Raw genomic sequence first — 13,331 nt, forward strand, 5'->3', positions numbered from 1 at the left:
TTTTTTTATTCTATAATTATTTCATATATTACTACTTATTTTGACATTCACGGTGCCGTCAGCTGTGCTGATGCGACTACATAATACTTCTCCCTTGAAAACGAAACCAACTGCTGATGACAATTCTTAAGTAGGATACACACTATTAATAAGAACTGACATTTTAGCACGAAAGCCGAATGCTTTTATTTGCTTCAACCCTTTGCAGCAGCCAGTCTGGTTTCTTTTCCTGCAGGAATTGTCCAGCAACATCTTTCTCAGAGAGAGTAAAAAAATTAGTCTTGCTAATTAAAAAAAAAAAACAATTAGTCTTGCTAATTAAAAAAAATATATATTTTCAAATTGAAAGCACAAAAATAATAAACAAACAATAGAAAACATCTGATTAAATGTCGATGAATGAGAAGAAGAAGAGTTGCAAGTGATTGCAAGAAGAAATTTGTCCAGCACAAATTTGCAAACTCTCAATGATAGAACTGTCAAAATATCTCTCTCCAACCGCTCTCTTTTGCAGAACTTTCGCTTAACAGACGACTTCCATTAAAAAATTGTAACAATTGTTACAAATTTTAGGGTATCCAGACACACGTATTATTGCGCCATGGTTCCATCCATTTCGTGTTAGACGTCATCGATAAACCAACAAGCAATTATCTAACTAGTCAATGACAGAATTAATGACATTTATCGATAACCACCGTTTTTAATTTGCGAAATTTTCTGTAGTCTACACGTTCGGCTTTGTTTTAAAGTAGAGGTCATGGTAGAAGAATATAGGTAGGCATCGACACAGCTGCTTGGACAATGAACTGTCAAATCAATTTTGGAATTGAAAATGTTGAATGAAAGATTATTTTAATTTCTAGAAATTGTTGAAAAACGAGAATTATAATAACCTCCGAATGAGGTCATATAAGAAAACATTTAAAAATCTATTTATTTTTGAGGAAACTTTTTAAAATTTTTGACATATCAATGTTCCTGAGCGTTGATGCATCTACCTGTATTCTTCTACCATGGTAGAGGTCGTAGGGAATGTTACATATTTTTCATTTTTTTACCAATGTGGCCCCTGCGAACCACCCAACATAACTAAACAATCAACATATGAGCATAGCTGTCATTCAAAACTGATGTTGTGTAACCAGTTATTTTAAAAAGCTTCCTTTCGATTATTACGTCAATTAATGTTGACAAACAGCTGATTGTCATCATTAATTTATTAATTTTCCCTGAAAAAGACAAAAAATTCTTAACATAGAGGGAGAAAGTATATATTTGTTTTGTAATTTTCCCTTTCATAATAGTGTCAATAAACAAAAAGTTCACATGAAAAAAACTATCAACAATTGATGATCGGTTTGGAATAACAGCAATTTGCGTCGTATCGCTACTGTTGATATTGAAAAGTTTGGGAATTCGGAAGAAATGTTTCGCAGTCGTAGCTGGTTTGGTGGCGGTTGGAATAAACCAAAAAACCGTCTATCATTGGATCATTTGAAATATTTGTATAGCGTTTTGGAAAAGAACACAACAGTATCAGAGAATAATAGAGGCTTGCTGGTGGAATCCTTGCGAAGTATTGCCGAGATATTGATATGGGGTGATCAGCACGATTCCTCAGTGTTTGAGTAAGTGTTGGTCCCATAGTCATCAGACCCTGCCCGGTCAACTAGCACAAAATGTGAAGCGCTGAAACACTCAACTATTATTAGATATTCTAATTGCTATTCTATAAATATGCATATTCCTTATCTCTAAACTCATTCTTTCAGTTTCTTCTTGGAGAAGAATATGCTGTCCTACTTTCTTCATATAATGCGGCAGAAAAGTGGGGGCTCTAGTTTTGTGTGTGTTCAATTGTTGCAGACATTGAATATACTGTTCGAAAACATTCGCAATGAAACTTCTTTGTGTAAGTCAAGTCAAGAACGATATGTAAATATTATTTCTATTTGTATTTCTAACTATTTTTAGATTACCTTCTCAGTAATAATCATGTCAACTCGATTATTGTACACAAATTCGATTTTTCCGATGAGGATGTCATGGGCTACTACATATTGTTTCTCAAAACGCTAAGCTTGAAACTAAACACCCATACCATTCATTTCTTCTACAATGAGGTAGAGTTTAATATACGTAACTACCTGTTGTTAACTATATATATTTTGTTTTCGAATTTCAGCATACAAACGATTTCCCTCTCTATACGGAGGCTATTAAATTTTTTAATCATCCCGAGAGTATGGTGCGAATAGCAGTTCGAACAATTTCTTTAAATGTATACAAAGTACAAAATGCTAGCATGTTGCGTTTTATAAGAGACAAGTGAGTTAAAATTTGTGTTCTTGTGGAAAATATTGATCAATTTTTATCTTCGTTTAGAACGGCTGCTCCATATTTTAGTAATTTGGTATGGTTTATTGGTAAACATATTTTAGAGTTGGACAATTGTGTACGCACAGACATAGAGTAAGTTGTAAGGTATTTAATATTGTAATAAATTATAAACGTTTAAAATCTCTTTTCAGCCATCAATCGAATCAGAAACTCTCAAACCTGGTTGCCGAACATTTAGATCACCTGCATTATTTAAACGATATACTCCTATTGGAAATAAACGATTTGAATGCAGTGCTAACAGAACATCTGTTACATAAACTTTTTGTACCTCTATATATATTTTCATTAACACCGGCACCACCTCCACCATCACTGGCATTGGTTACACAGAACTTGGCTGCAGTTTTAAATCGCAATGTCGATATTGACATTCAGGAGATGCAAAATCCCAGAGTATCTTCAATAGTTGCTCTATATCTTTTATCACTGGTATTTTTGGTGGTGACCCACTCCCCACTGGTGCACGCCCTGGCATGGGTTATATTGAATGGTGATAATAGCGTATTTAAAGAAGGTGCTGCATCAGTTCTGTACGAGGAACATCGTCAAGTTGTGGTGCCTAGTTTTACAGAACCCCGTGAAAGTTTGGAACAGGCATTGGACACAGCGGCTAATTTCTCCGGTTACTCATATGGAGAAGAAACCACCGAGGATAGTTTGGTGACAGCTTCTAACAATGACTCAGCAACAACTAGCAATATCCATCCCGTAGAAGAAACTGAAATCCACAGCTCTACTGAAGCCTTAGAAAATGCTGTTTCGACCTTGTCCAATGCAACGAAATTGGCAAATATCACCGACGAAGAAAAGGAAAAATTACAGCAACTAACATCTCCCACCGCAGTGACGGTGATCCATCCAACATTAAACAGACCCTTTTTGGATACTGTCCTATCGGCGTTGGACTGCTCCGAAAATGACTATTTGGCGCTTTTGGCTCTGTGTTTAATATATGCCATGACTTTTAACAAAGGTTGTATTTTTTGTAAATCGAACTACCCATAAGAGTATTCATATTTTCTTTTCCAATCTTACTATTCATGCTGCTTGCTATTTCTAACTTTAAATTATTACGTTTGAGTAGATGGTATGTAAATGATCACTCATTTCAATAGCTCTTCAATATGCTTATTCCAAACATTTCTTAAAATCTAAGACATTCGCACTGGATACATTTATATAAGCTATATTTGATGGTACTATAACTAACATTAAATTATCTTCTTCTAGGAGTCAAAAATGATTGGTTCCATCAGGTGCTATCCAAATCAAATGGAGCACTCAGTTATAAATCGGAGATAATTGAACGCCTACTGAGTATTATTACATTGTCCAATCAACCATGTAAGTAACATAACTTATTTTCCATGCTAAATATAGAGAGAAAATTGCCAAATACTCTGTTTCGTTTCTCATTACAGCTTGTCGTATTCGTCTCATTACTATTGAAATAGCTTTACATCTACTGGTGACCTTTACAAAGCCAACAGAAGATTCGCCTGCCACAACCTGTATAACAGAAGCTCAACAGGATTTGTTGTTTGCAGCTCGAAATCAATCAATGTCTGTGTTGCGAAATTTCTATAAATCCGAAGATATTTTTCTCGATCTATTTGAAGATGAATACAATGAAATGCGCAAAACCAATTTGAATGTCGAGTTTTTATGCATGGACTCGGCAATTTTATTGCCACCCACCGGTACTCCCTTGACTGGTATACCATTTACTAGACGTCTTCCCTGCGGTGAAGTAGAAAAGGCAAGGAGAGCCATAAGAGTATTTTTCTTACTACGCAAAACGTGCCAACAATATCTGAATGAAAAAGAAAATATGCTGCCGTTGACGAACTCCGTTAATTTGGTGCAAATTGACAATGTCTTGGATTTGAGTCAGTTTTTTAAAAATGTAAAAATCACATGTTTCTAAATTTATTTATTTTTTGCAGACAACAGTGATTTGATAGCATGCACGGTTATTGCAAAGGATAACGTTAAGCAGCGCAGATTCCTGGTCATTGATTCGCTGCAGCTGATCCTAGTTGAACCCGATGCCAAACTTTTGGGTTGGGGCGTAGCAAAATTTGTAGGATTTTTGCAAGATGTTGAAGTTATTGGCGATAAAGATGACAGCAGGTGCTTGCACATAACTGTACATCGCGGTGGTGCTAGCCACAACCGCACACCTCTAATATCTGCCAAATTTTTATTTGACGATCATATTAGATGCATGGCAGCAAAGCAAAGGTTGACGAAAGGCCGTAGTAAGGCCAGACAAAAGAAAATGTATCAAATAGCACAGATGATCGAAATTCCGGGCCAGGTGATAGATTCGCCGGTTTATGCTGTTGCTGGTTTAAGGTCGGCCAGTGGGCCCAGCAGTAGTAGTAGTTCTAGATCTTCACGTGATCACAGGCCAATCTTTTCTACTAATAATCGAGTTCCTGGTTTCGCAGCTGCTTTACGAAGAGAAAATGTATCGGGTGGTGTTAGTCGCATTCAAATGGCTCAAAATCGTTCCATAGAAGGGTAATTTTAAATGATTTGTATGTATTTGTAAAAGTAATATAAACTTGGTCTCTATATATGTACAGCATACGTAATGAAGGTTCGGGGCGTTCTCGCAGACGTAGCCCAACTTCCAGTGCTGTTGCAAGTAATGGAGAAACAGGTTCATCGCAGCGCGAACACTCTCATTCTCCCAGTATAGGTGCCAAAAGTTCTTCTCACTCAAGAGACAACTCATTACAGAGGACATCACGCGAAGGTAGCCCTCTGACTCAAAGACCTCGGTATGTGAATATATCTATTATATGCGATTTTTTCCTATCAAATAATATCGTTGCATTAATTGCAGGTCCGAAGAAATTCCTTTGGAGGATTTTCAGCATTCGCGTAATAACAGTCCGCATGGAAGAACGCCTTCATCATCCTCTAATGCTGGTTCACGTTCACATACACCGTCAAGAGTGTTAAATTTTGATCAAATGTCAGTACACAATGCCTCGCCACGACGAGACAGTGCAATGTCTAATCAAACCAATGGCGTTTCAAGCAGTAAAGATAATGTATTACAAACTCAAAAGTCTTCGGAGGAAACGTCGTTTATAGCTACGGAAGAACCAAATTCCTCGAATTGCACAGCTGGTTCTAGTGCTGCTAGACGTAAAGGAACCATAGAAACTGTTTAAATCAGTTCATATTCATATTTTTCGATAGCATATACTTTTAAAATTTAGACTAACATTGAACAATTGTTGCACGGTAATGGTGATTTGTTTTAATAGTTGATAATAGTTTTATTTACAAAAGATTTGATTTTACTGCACTTACAAACATGTTGACTAAAACAATAGAATAATAGATTATACATACCTACCTATATATATATATATTTAATAGATTGTAAATAACCAATATTTAGAATACAATTGTATGTTATTTTAATACTAAACAAGGAATACTAATAACCGAAGCGAAATCGTGGGTAATATTGAAATATTAAAAATTAAAATAATAACAGTTAACATTATTAAATACATTTTTTTTAATATTATTTAAAACGTAATTGAAACTGATCGTGAGTTGGTATCACACACCCAGCTCATAATCGAATTTAATAAAACTTCTTCTAAATAATATATGTTGATTGGAACGAGGCTATTTAGCGGCAATCAAATGCATCGCCTGATAACTTCATATTGAATGATTGGGAATAAATTTTGAATACTTTAGTTATTGTATTTTCTGGATAGTAGTTTGGTACAATAAAAAGGAATGGCAGACATACTGATTTCAATTTATTTAATTGTGCCTCACTTCTGCCAATTTCCTGTTTGTATTTATTATTTTGAAAATTACAAGTGAAAATGCCGGTTAGGCCGGACGAAGAAAAATAAAAGTATCTGAGTTCAATATTGGATCCATTTTTTCAGTGAAATCGGTTAATGAAAATTCTTCATTATTCCATACAGCCGATAGTAACTGGTTTCTGTTATAGTGGTATTGCCAGTTTTGAATACGAAATGTGAAAAAATCCTGTTAAAAAATATGGCTAAAATCTCAAAAATAAACGTGAACCTATATGACAGTGATGGTCTGTTCCAGAAATGCCCATTCTAGAAGAAGAAACCATTACGGACACTCAGTAGCTAATTTTAAACTATTCCTTTAAAAAATGGGGCTAAAATTATTGAAATACCGAATTGGAACACAGGAGGCACAGTGCTATTGTACAACCTATCACCAGAGTTAGAACGCATCACAAACTCTTAATGGCTAGGGAGCATTGATATGTCAAAAAATTTTAAATGTTTTTTTTAAACATAAGTAGATTTTTATATGTGTTCTTATACGACGTCATTCGGAGGTTATTATAATTAGTGTTTCAACAATTTTTACAAATTTAAATAATTTTTCATTCAACATTTTCAATTCCAAAATTGGTTTGACAGTTCACTGTCTCAGCAGCTGTGTCGATGCGTCTACCTATATTCTTCTACCATGGGCTGTACGAAAACGTAGACGGATAATCTGACCAAAAAATGCTAATGTAGAAGTTGTAGTGATTTTCCCAAACTTGCAAAAATAGAAGATTTGGGCAGTATCTGCAACAGAACAAGAATCATAAACATCAGGCATAGTCGTAAAGTACTAGTGTTACTAAAGGAATACACGAGCTACATCTAGTTCCGATAGTTCTTTTTCCTGAAAAGTGTTTTTGAACTAGTTCATTTCGGAACGACACAGCTCTAGTGACATAACAAGAGTGCATTTTATTTATTTTAGAATTGGACGGTGTCTTTAAAAATTAAACATGTCTGCGAAAAAGTACACCGACTTGGTTAAATTGACCACACAATATGCCCGCAGAATGAATTATTTGTCCAACCGCATTTTTGGAGAAGTGGCTCGCACCACAAATGATAAATCAATGAAGGTTTGTTACGCGAACTCTTTTTGTGAAAGATGAATGTTTTTGTTTACAATGTGCTCGTTTTATGCAGGTGGTGAGAATGTTCAGCGAGGAGCCGGTGGACAAGCGCGACTATGTCGTAAATTGGTATCCCAGACATGTTGAAACACATCTTCTAATGATGAACCTTAGAGATTATGGTCTATTCAGAGACGAACATCAAGACTTCAAAGAAGAAATGAAACGTATGCGCAAATTGAGAGGCAAAGCTCCGCCTAAGAAAGGCGAGGGCAAACGTTCAAAGAAATAGATATACATTTTATTTTCCTAATTTATTGTTGGAAATAAGTAGCTTAGCAAGTCCCTCAAATACAACGTTATCGCCTTGTTTACATTCATAAGTAACAGTGGAAATTTTGCGTTCGTTTTGTGTTCGAATGAGAAATTCACATTCAACATTTATGCGGCAAGGTTTGGGGAATTTAAAGCTCTGCTCCAAAACAATTGTTCCTGGTGGAAAGTGAGTTCCAATGAGACCGGCTATGATCGCATTTAAAAAGGCGCCATGTACCATACGACTTTCCTCGGGAATGCTGTTACTGTGAATAGGATTTGGGTCGCCGGTCAAACGTGAAAAATTGTCGAGATCTTGTTGAGAAAATATTTTTACCAGTTTGATAGGCTTTTGTTGGGCGGCGGGTGTAGTACTCAAGCATATCTTAAAAAAGCTACTATTTAGCTGGCTCCTCAGTAAATTCATAGCGTCTACAAAAATCTAATAGCAGTAATTCCGAAATATTGGCCAGTCTTTTGTTGTTCTTGTATTGGGAATTGATGTGTTGGATACGTTTTACTGTGTCTCTGGAGAGTATGTCTCCTCTTTCTCCTTGTTGATTATTTAGGAGCTGATATATGATTGTACAGCAGTTCAGAAGAATTTCAGTATTCTGCGAATTCAAAAGCAATTCTTGAATAATTTTAAAATTAACGGAATTGCTTAGGTGCAACGATATTTCGTGGTCTGAAAACTTAATGAGTTAGTGATATTTTGAAAGTCGAATAATCCTATACATACCCAAACTTATGTTGGACAATCCAGCGATGCCATGCAATTTCAGTCTGTCATTGTTGCTTCGCAACAACTCTAGGAACAGTTGAGCCGCTTCCTTCTTTTTCAAATATTCCCAATTAATGGGATCATACGCAAAGTTTGCAAGATTAGCAGTAACTTGTTCTTGAGCTTCTATAAAGTTAAGTAACTTAAATCGGAATCTAGCAGAACGTTTAAATTTCATACCAACATTCGTTGTAGTGTAGTACTCTTCCACCAGGTGTTCTATAAACTCTTCGCGATTAATTCCAGGACACGGGGTCTTTCTTTTCAAACTTTGATGGGAACTGAACATAATTTGTTCCGAAGTTGTATCGTTTTAGATCGATCGAACTTGTTCAAAGAAACAATTCTTTGAAAGGAACTATCGGAACTGAATCGGAATTTATACTGTTATTATTATTATTGCCGTATTATTATTCCTAAAAATATGACACGAATAATAATAAATTTAATTTAATTAATTTAATTGTTTTGTCGTAAAAACTATTCTCAATGCATTGTCCTTTACCCTGCGTTTAAGCACACAGAACAATATAGTTTATGGTCATAATACTACAATTTGTTTTTGTGACGAAGAGTTCTGCCATTTGCAAAGACAATTGGAAATCATAACTGAAACGGTTTTATGCTAGGAACACAATTGGAGCGAACGACGAATTTCGCCCTACGCGGCGACAAAATGAGCCGCGAAAATTCGTCGTATGGAACACAATACCGACGAAATTATAAAACAGCTGATGAAGTTGTTTACTTTTTGCTCATTTGTTGACTACAATGAAAATTATACAAGAACTCATAATTCTTTATAATTTCAGTTATGTCCACCTTTTCTATTATAAATTCACTGATATCCATCTTCACTCAGGCGCAAGTGCACAAATAAATAAACAAATTATTTATGTTTTTTTTTATACGAATAACAGATAGTAGAGTGACCATAACAAATTTTTAAGTAAAAAGTAACTTTATTTACTAAAACACATAAAATTCGTACAAGTATGGCCACCTTGTACTGTTTTGTCGCCGTTCGCCGGCGTATGAAATAGAAATAAAGCTAATTGAGTTCGCGGCGACCGACGAAATTTTCGCCGGCGCCGTGATTGTGTGCACTTCCATATACACATATGGTTTTTATTTTTGACGACGAACATACGCCGCGAAAAAATTCGTCGTTCGCTCCAATTGTGTTCCTAGCATTATGTTGGTTTAATTGTGCCGTGGTACAACACATGGTAGAAAAATACAGGTAGACGCATCGACGCTTCAAACCTAAATAGTTTATATGTTTATAATTCGAGTTTTTCGACAATTTTTACAAATTTAAATAATTTTTCATTCAACATTTTCAATTCCATAATTGGTACGACTGTTCATTGTCCCAGCAGCTGTGTCGATTAAAATCACATATTTAATCGGATTCCGTTTTGTTTAGAAGCACTCAACGATGGTGTTGTCCCTTCGAAAATAAGCACGAATTTAAATTCTGTGAGACATGCCCACAACCTTTACAATCGGTTTGTAAAACATGCCAAAAAATAAAAAAAAAAAAATTTTCTGTATAGACGCAACTTTGTGCAACCAGCCCACTAATGATACAATCTTGAATGCAACCTCTCCAGTTGTACAACTAGTTGTATCGTGTGTGGCTTGTATAAAACGCACTCTCTTTCACAATATTTATCTTTTGTATACATGCTTGTAAATACAACTCTGGCCTTTAACTGCACCTCACTTAAGCTCAATTCCGGTAATCAACTTTCTTTTTGTCTTCGCCGTCTGAGAAGAACAGTCGGTATATAGAACTCGAGAAATGGTAAGAAATTATTAAGTAATAATTTATTTAAAGAAATAAAGTTTTTGAACGTTTTGATCTCTTTAGAGTGGCAAACAATATATACACACACAAATAACTGGTATGAAGTTGTGTGAATAAAATAAATGGCGATACCTTTCGTCTTAAGAAAACACGTGTTTGTCTTCGTGCCATAAATTTCTTTTAAAAATCAGTGAAATTGACATATTTTTGGAAAAATAAGCTATACTCGAAATCTTGTGTGTTTATGTTGACTTGCCACGTTTTGACTATTTCACAAACATAACCTCAACGTTTGCATTTTTCATTTGCCAAATTGTAACATTCCCATTTGTTTTTCTATTTCAGTCTCACCGTAAATTCTCGGCTCCTCGCCATGGTTCCATGGCCTTCTACCCCAAGAAGCGCTCTGCTCGCCATCGTGGTAAGGTAAAGGCTTTCCCCAAGGATGACCCCAGCAAGCCCGTCCATTTGACTTGCTTCCTTGGCTACAAGGCTGGTATGACTCACATTGTCCGTGAAGCTGACCGTCCTGGCTCAAGTAAGTTTACAAAAATCGACAGATTCTTTAATCAATTTAATATTTTTTCTATGATGAGAAACAGTTAATTTTTTATGGTTAGAACAAAAATGATTCCCATGATTATAATTTAACTAGGGCGGACTGATCTCTCATCTTGAAAAATCTATATTTCTACGCTATGTGCAAGTTTCTAACAAATCTCTTTTCTTTTGTATTCCCACATAATAGAGATTAACAAGAAGGAGGTTGTTGAAGCCGTTACCGTTTTGGAAACTCCACCAATGATTGTTGTTGGTGCCGTTGGCTACATTGAAACTCCATTCGGTTTGCGTGCCTTGGTTAATGTTTGGGCTCAGCATTTGTCCGAAGAGTGCCGTCGTCGCTTCTACAAGAACTGGTATGTATTTATTGTCACGACGCCATTTTGTTTTGCTGTCAACGACACGTGTTCCTCCAAACAATTGTGTGTTGGTCGCTTTGTTAAATGATGATAGATGGTATCTGAGAGCTCTTATGAGGATATTTAAATGTATTACCATCTCTGCCTGCCTTCCTTCTGATACTACAAAGCAACCAACACCCTTTTTTTAACTAGTGGAACCACGTTGAAATGAGATCATTTTTTTTGTTATACCTTACTTAATGTAAAAGTCACTATAAAGTTCTTGGATCAGTGTTACACTGAGAGGGCTTTTAAAATACCAAGTGTCTGGATGAGCTATGAAGTTTGACAATTTGTTTGAATTGGATAAAATTTCATTGTGGCGAGCCCGGACTGGAAGATGCAATCTCCGCTCACTTAACGTGATGAGGTTCGCTTCCCTTTTGTTTATTTTAAAAACAGCTACGATATTGCGTTTATTTTTGAAACCAATGGAGCTGCCCGTCTAGAGGATAACTGGATCGAAATCTCACGTTGACAATGCTTTAAAGCGACGACATACAGTAATGCCGCCACATTTTGACACCAAAAGCTAACAAAAGATTTCATTGATTGTAACCAGGTACAAATCCAAGAAGAAGGCTTTCACCAAGGCCGGCAAGAAGTGGAGCGATGATTTGGGCAAGAAGAGCATTGAAAATGACTTCCGCAAGATGCTCCGTTACTGCAAAGTCATCCGCGTTATCGCCCACACTCAGGTAATTATTGCAACATTCAGTATAAAATCGAGACTCATATAGCGCGACGTCCTTGGGCATTAACGCGCTATGTTGTAGCTGTGCCTTCGGGTATAGCGGCGACGCGGCGTGTCTATGTTCCTAAAAGGCGGTCTGGCTGTGATGCTCAATGCACAGTAATTAACCGCAACGTCGCAGATCAAATTGCCCTTCGGGTGGCGATTTGTGATATATTCCACTAACTGTTTGTAGCCGCTTAGGTCATGACCATGCAGTTAAACCATATCACAGACATTCCCACATCATCCATTTTGTTGCATTTTTATTTGAAACATTCGATTCTAATGAAACATTTCATTTAACTTTTGTAGATCCGTTTGATCAAGCAACGCCAAAAGAAGGCCCATGTTATGGAAATCCAATTGAACGGTGGTTCCATTGAAGATAAGGTTAAATGGGTTAAGGAACACTTGGAAAAGCCCATCCCCGTCAGCAATGTCTTCGGCCAAGACGAAATGATCGATTGCATTGGTGTCACCAAGGGTAAAGGTTTCAAGGGTGTCACTTCCCGTTGGCACACCAAGAAATTGCCCCGCAAGACCCACAAGGGTTTGCGTAAGGTTGCCTGTATTGGTGCCTGGCATCCTTCTCGTGTGTCGACCACCGTCGCCCGTGCTGGTCAAAAGGGTTACCATCACCGTACCGAAATCAACAAGAAGATCTACCGTATTGGTGCCGGTATCCACACTAAGGATGGCAAGGTAAATATTACTCATGTTATTCAAGATTCCATATTTGTATATCTGTGATGATAAACTCATAAAGTTCCGACATCAAACATAAAACTTATATTTGATTAACCACATGATATTTAAATGATAGGACTGACTGCATATATGCATTTAATGTGCATTTTATATTTACGCAACTCTCATTAATTCGCTTATTTCTTCTTTGCTTTTTAGGTTATCAAGAACAATGCTTCCACTGAATACGATTTGACCGACAAATCCATCACCCCCATGGGTGGTTTCCCTCATTATGGTGAAGTCACTAACGACTTTGTCATGATCAAGGGTTGCTGCATTGGCTCCAAGAAGCGTGTCCTTACCTTGCGTAAGACTTTGTTGAAGCACACCAAGCGTTCTGCTTTGGAACAAATCAAACTCAAGTTCATCGATACCTCATCCAAGATGGGTCATGGTCGTTTCCAAACCCCTGCCGACAAATTGGCCTTCATGGGTCCACTCAAGAAGGATCGTATCAAGGAAGAGCAAGCTGCCACCGCTACTGCTACCACCACCTCTGCTTAAATTTAATATTATACATATATTATGTATATACATTTCCCAGAAGCGTATGGTTTTCCATATGAAAAATACCTTCGTATGGTAGAAAATAAAGGATGTTAATAGAAAACTTTGTCATTTTTGTTAATTTGTGG

The 13,331-nt window shown here is 36.5% G+C and overlaps 3 protein-coding genes, 1 non-coding gene and 1 pseudogene across 4 annotated transcripts; 4 read left to right on the plus strand and 1 right to left on the minus strand.

Moving 5' to 3' along the window:
• The first annotated feature begins 1,204 nt into the window (after positions 1-1,204).
• On the plus strand, positions 1,205-5,946 carry LOC131801517 (protein CLEC16A homolog). The gene is made up of 11 exons (XM_059120276.1): positions 1,205-1,631; positions 1,776-1,915; positions 1,978-2,126; positions 2,189-2,331; positions 2,389-2,475; positions 2,535-3,379; positions 3,637-3,750; positions 3,828-4,295; positions 4,353-4,932; positions 4,998-5,195; positions 5,261-5,946. The coding sequence occupies exons 1-11, from the start codon at positions 1,429-1,431 to the stop codon at positions 5,592-5,594; spliced, it is 3,261 nt and encodes a 1,086-aa protein (XP_058976259.1). The 5' UTR covers positions 1,205-1,428; the 3' UTR covers positions 5,595-5,946.
• A 1,175-nt stretch (positions 5,947-7,121) lies between these two features.
• On the plus strand, positions 7,122-7,732 carry LOC131801518 (small ribosomal subunit protein mS33-like). The gene is made up of 2 exons (XM_059120277.1): positions 7,122-7,342; positions 7,410-7,732. The coding sequence occupies exons 1-2, from the start codon at positions 7,220-7,222 to the stop codon at positions 7,626-7,628; spliced, it is 342 nt and encodes a 113-aa protein (XP_058976260.1). The 5' UTR covers positions 7,122-7,219; the 3' UTR covers positions 7,629-7,732.
• Positions 7,632-8,793, minus strand: LOC131801519 (armadillo repeat-containing protein 7-like; annotated as a pseudogene).
• Positions 8,794-10,105: 1,312 nt separating this feature from the next.
• Positions 10,106-13,306, plus strand: LOC101893752 (large ribosomal subunit protein uL3). The gene is made up of 6 exons (XM_005181598.4): positions 10,106-10,245; positions 10,594-10,786; positions 10,997-11,165; positions 11,773-11,908; positions 12,259-12,648; positions 12,853-13,306. The coding sequence occupies exons 1-6, from the start codon at positions 10,243-10,245 to the stop codon at positions 13,198-13,200; spliced, it is 1,239 nt and encodes a 412-aa protein (XP_005181655.2). The 5' UTR covers positions 10,106-10,242; the 3' UTR covers positions 13,201-13,306.
• Positions 10,837-10,917, plus strand: LOC131801528 (small nucleolar RNA U43). Its single transcript, XR_009341852.1, has one exon. It is a non-coding gene; the product is annotated as a small nucleolar RNA U43 (small nucleolar RNA).
• Positions 13,307-13,331: the final 25 nt, after the last annotated feature.

Source organism: Musca domestica, unplaced genomic scaffold (genome assembly GCF_030504385.1).
Source record: "Musca domestica strain aabys unplaced genomic scaffold, Musca_domestica.polishedcontigs.V.1.1 164, whole genome shotgun sequence".
NCBI classification, from domain to species: Eukaryota; Metazoa; Arthropoda; class Insecta; order Diptera; family Muscidae; genus Musca; species Musca domestica.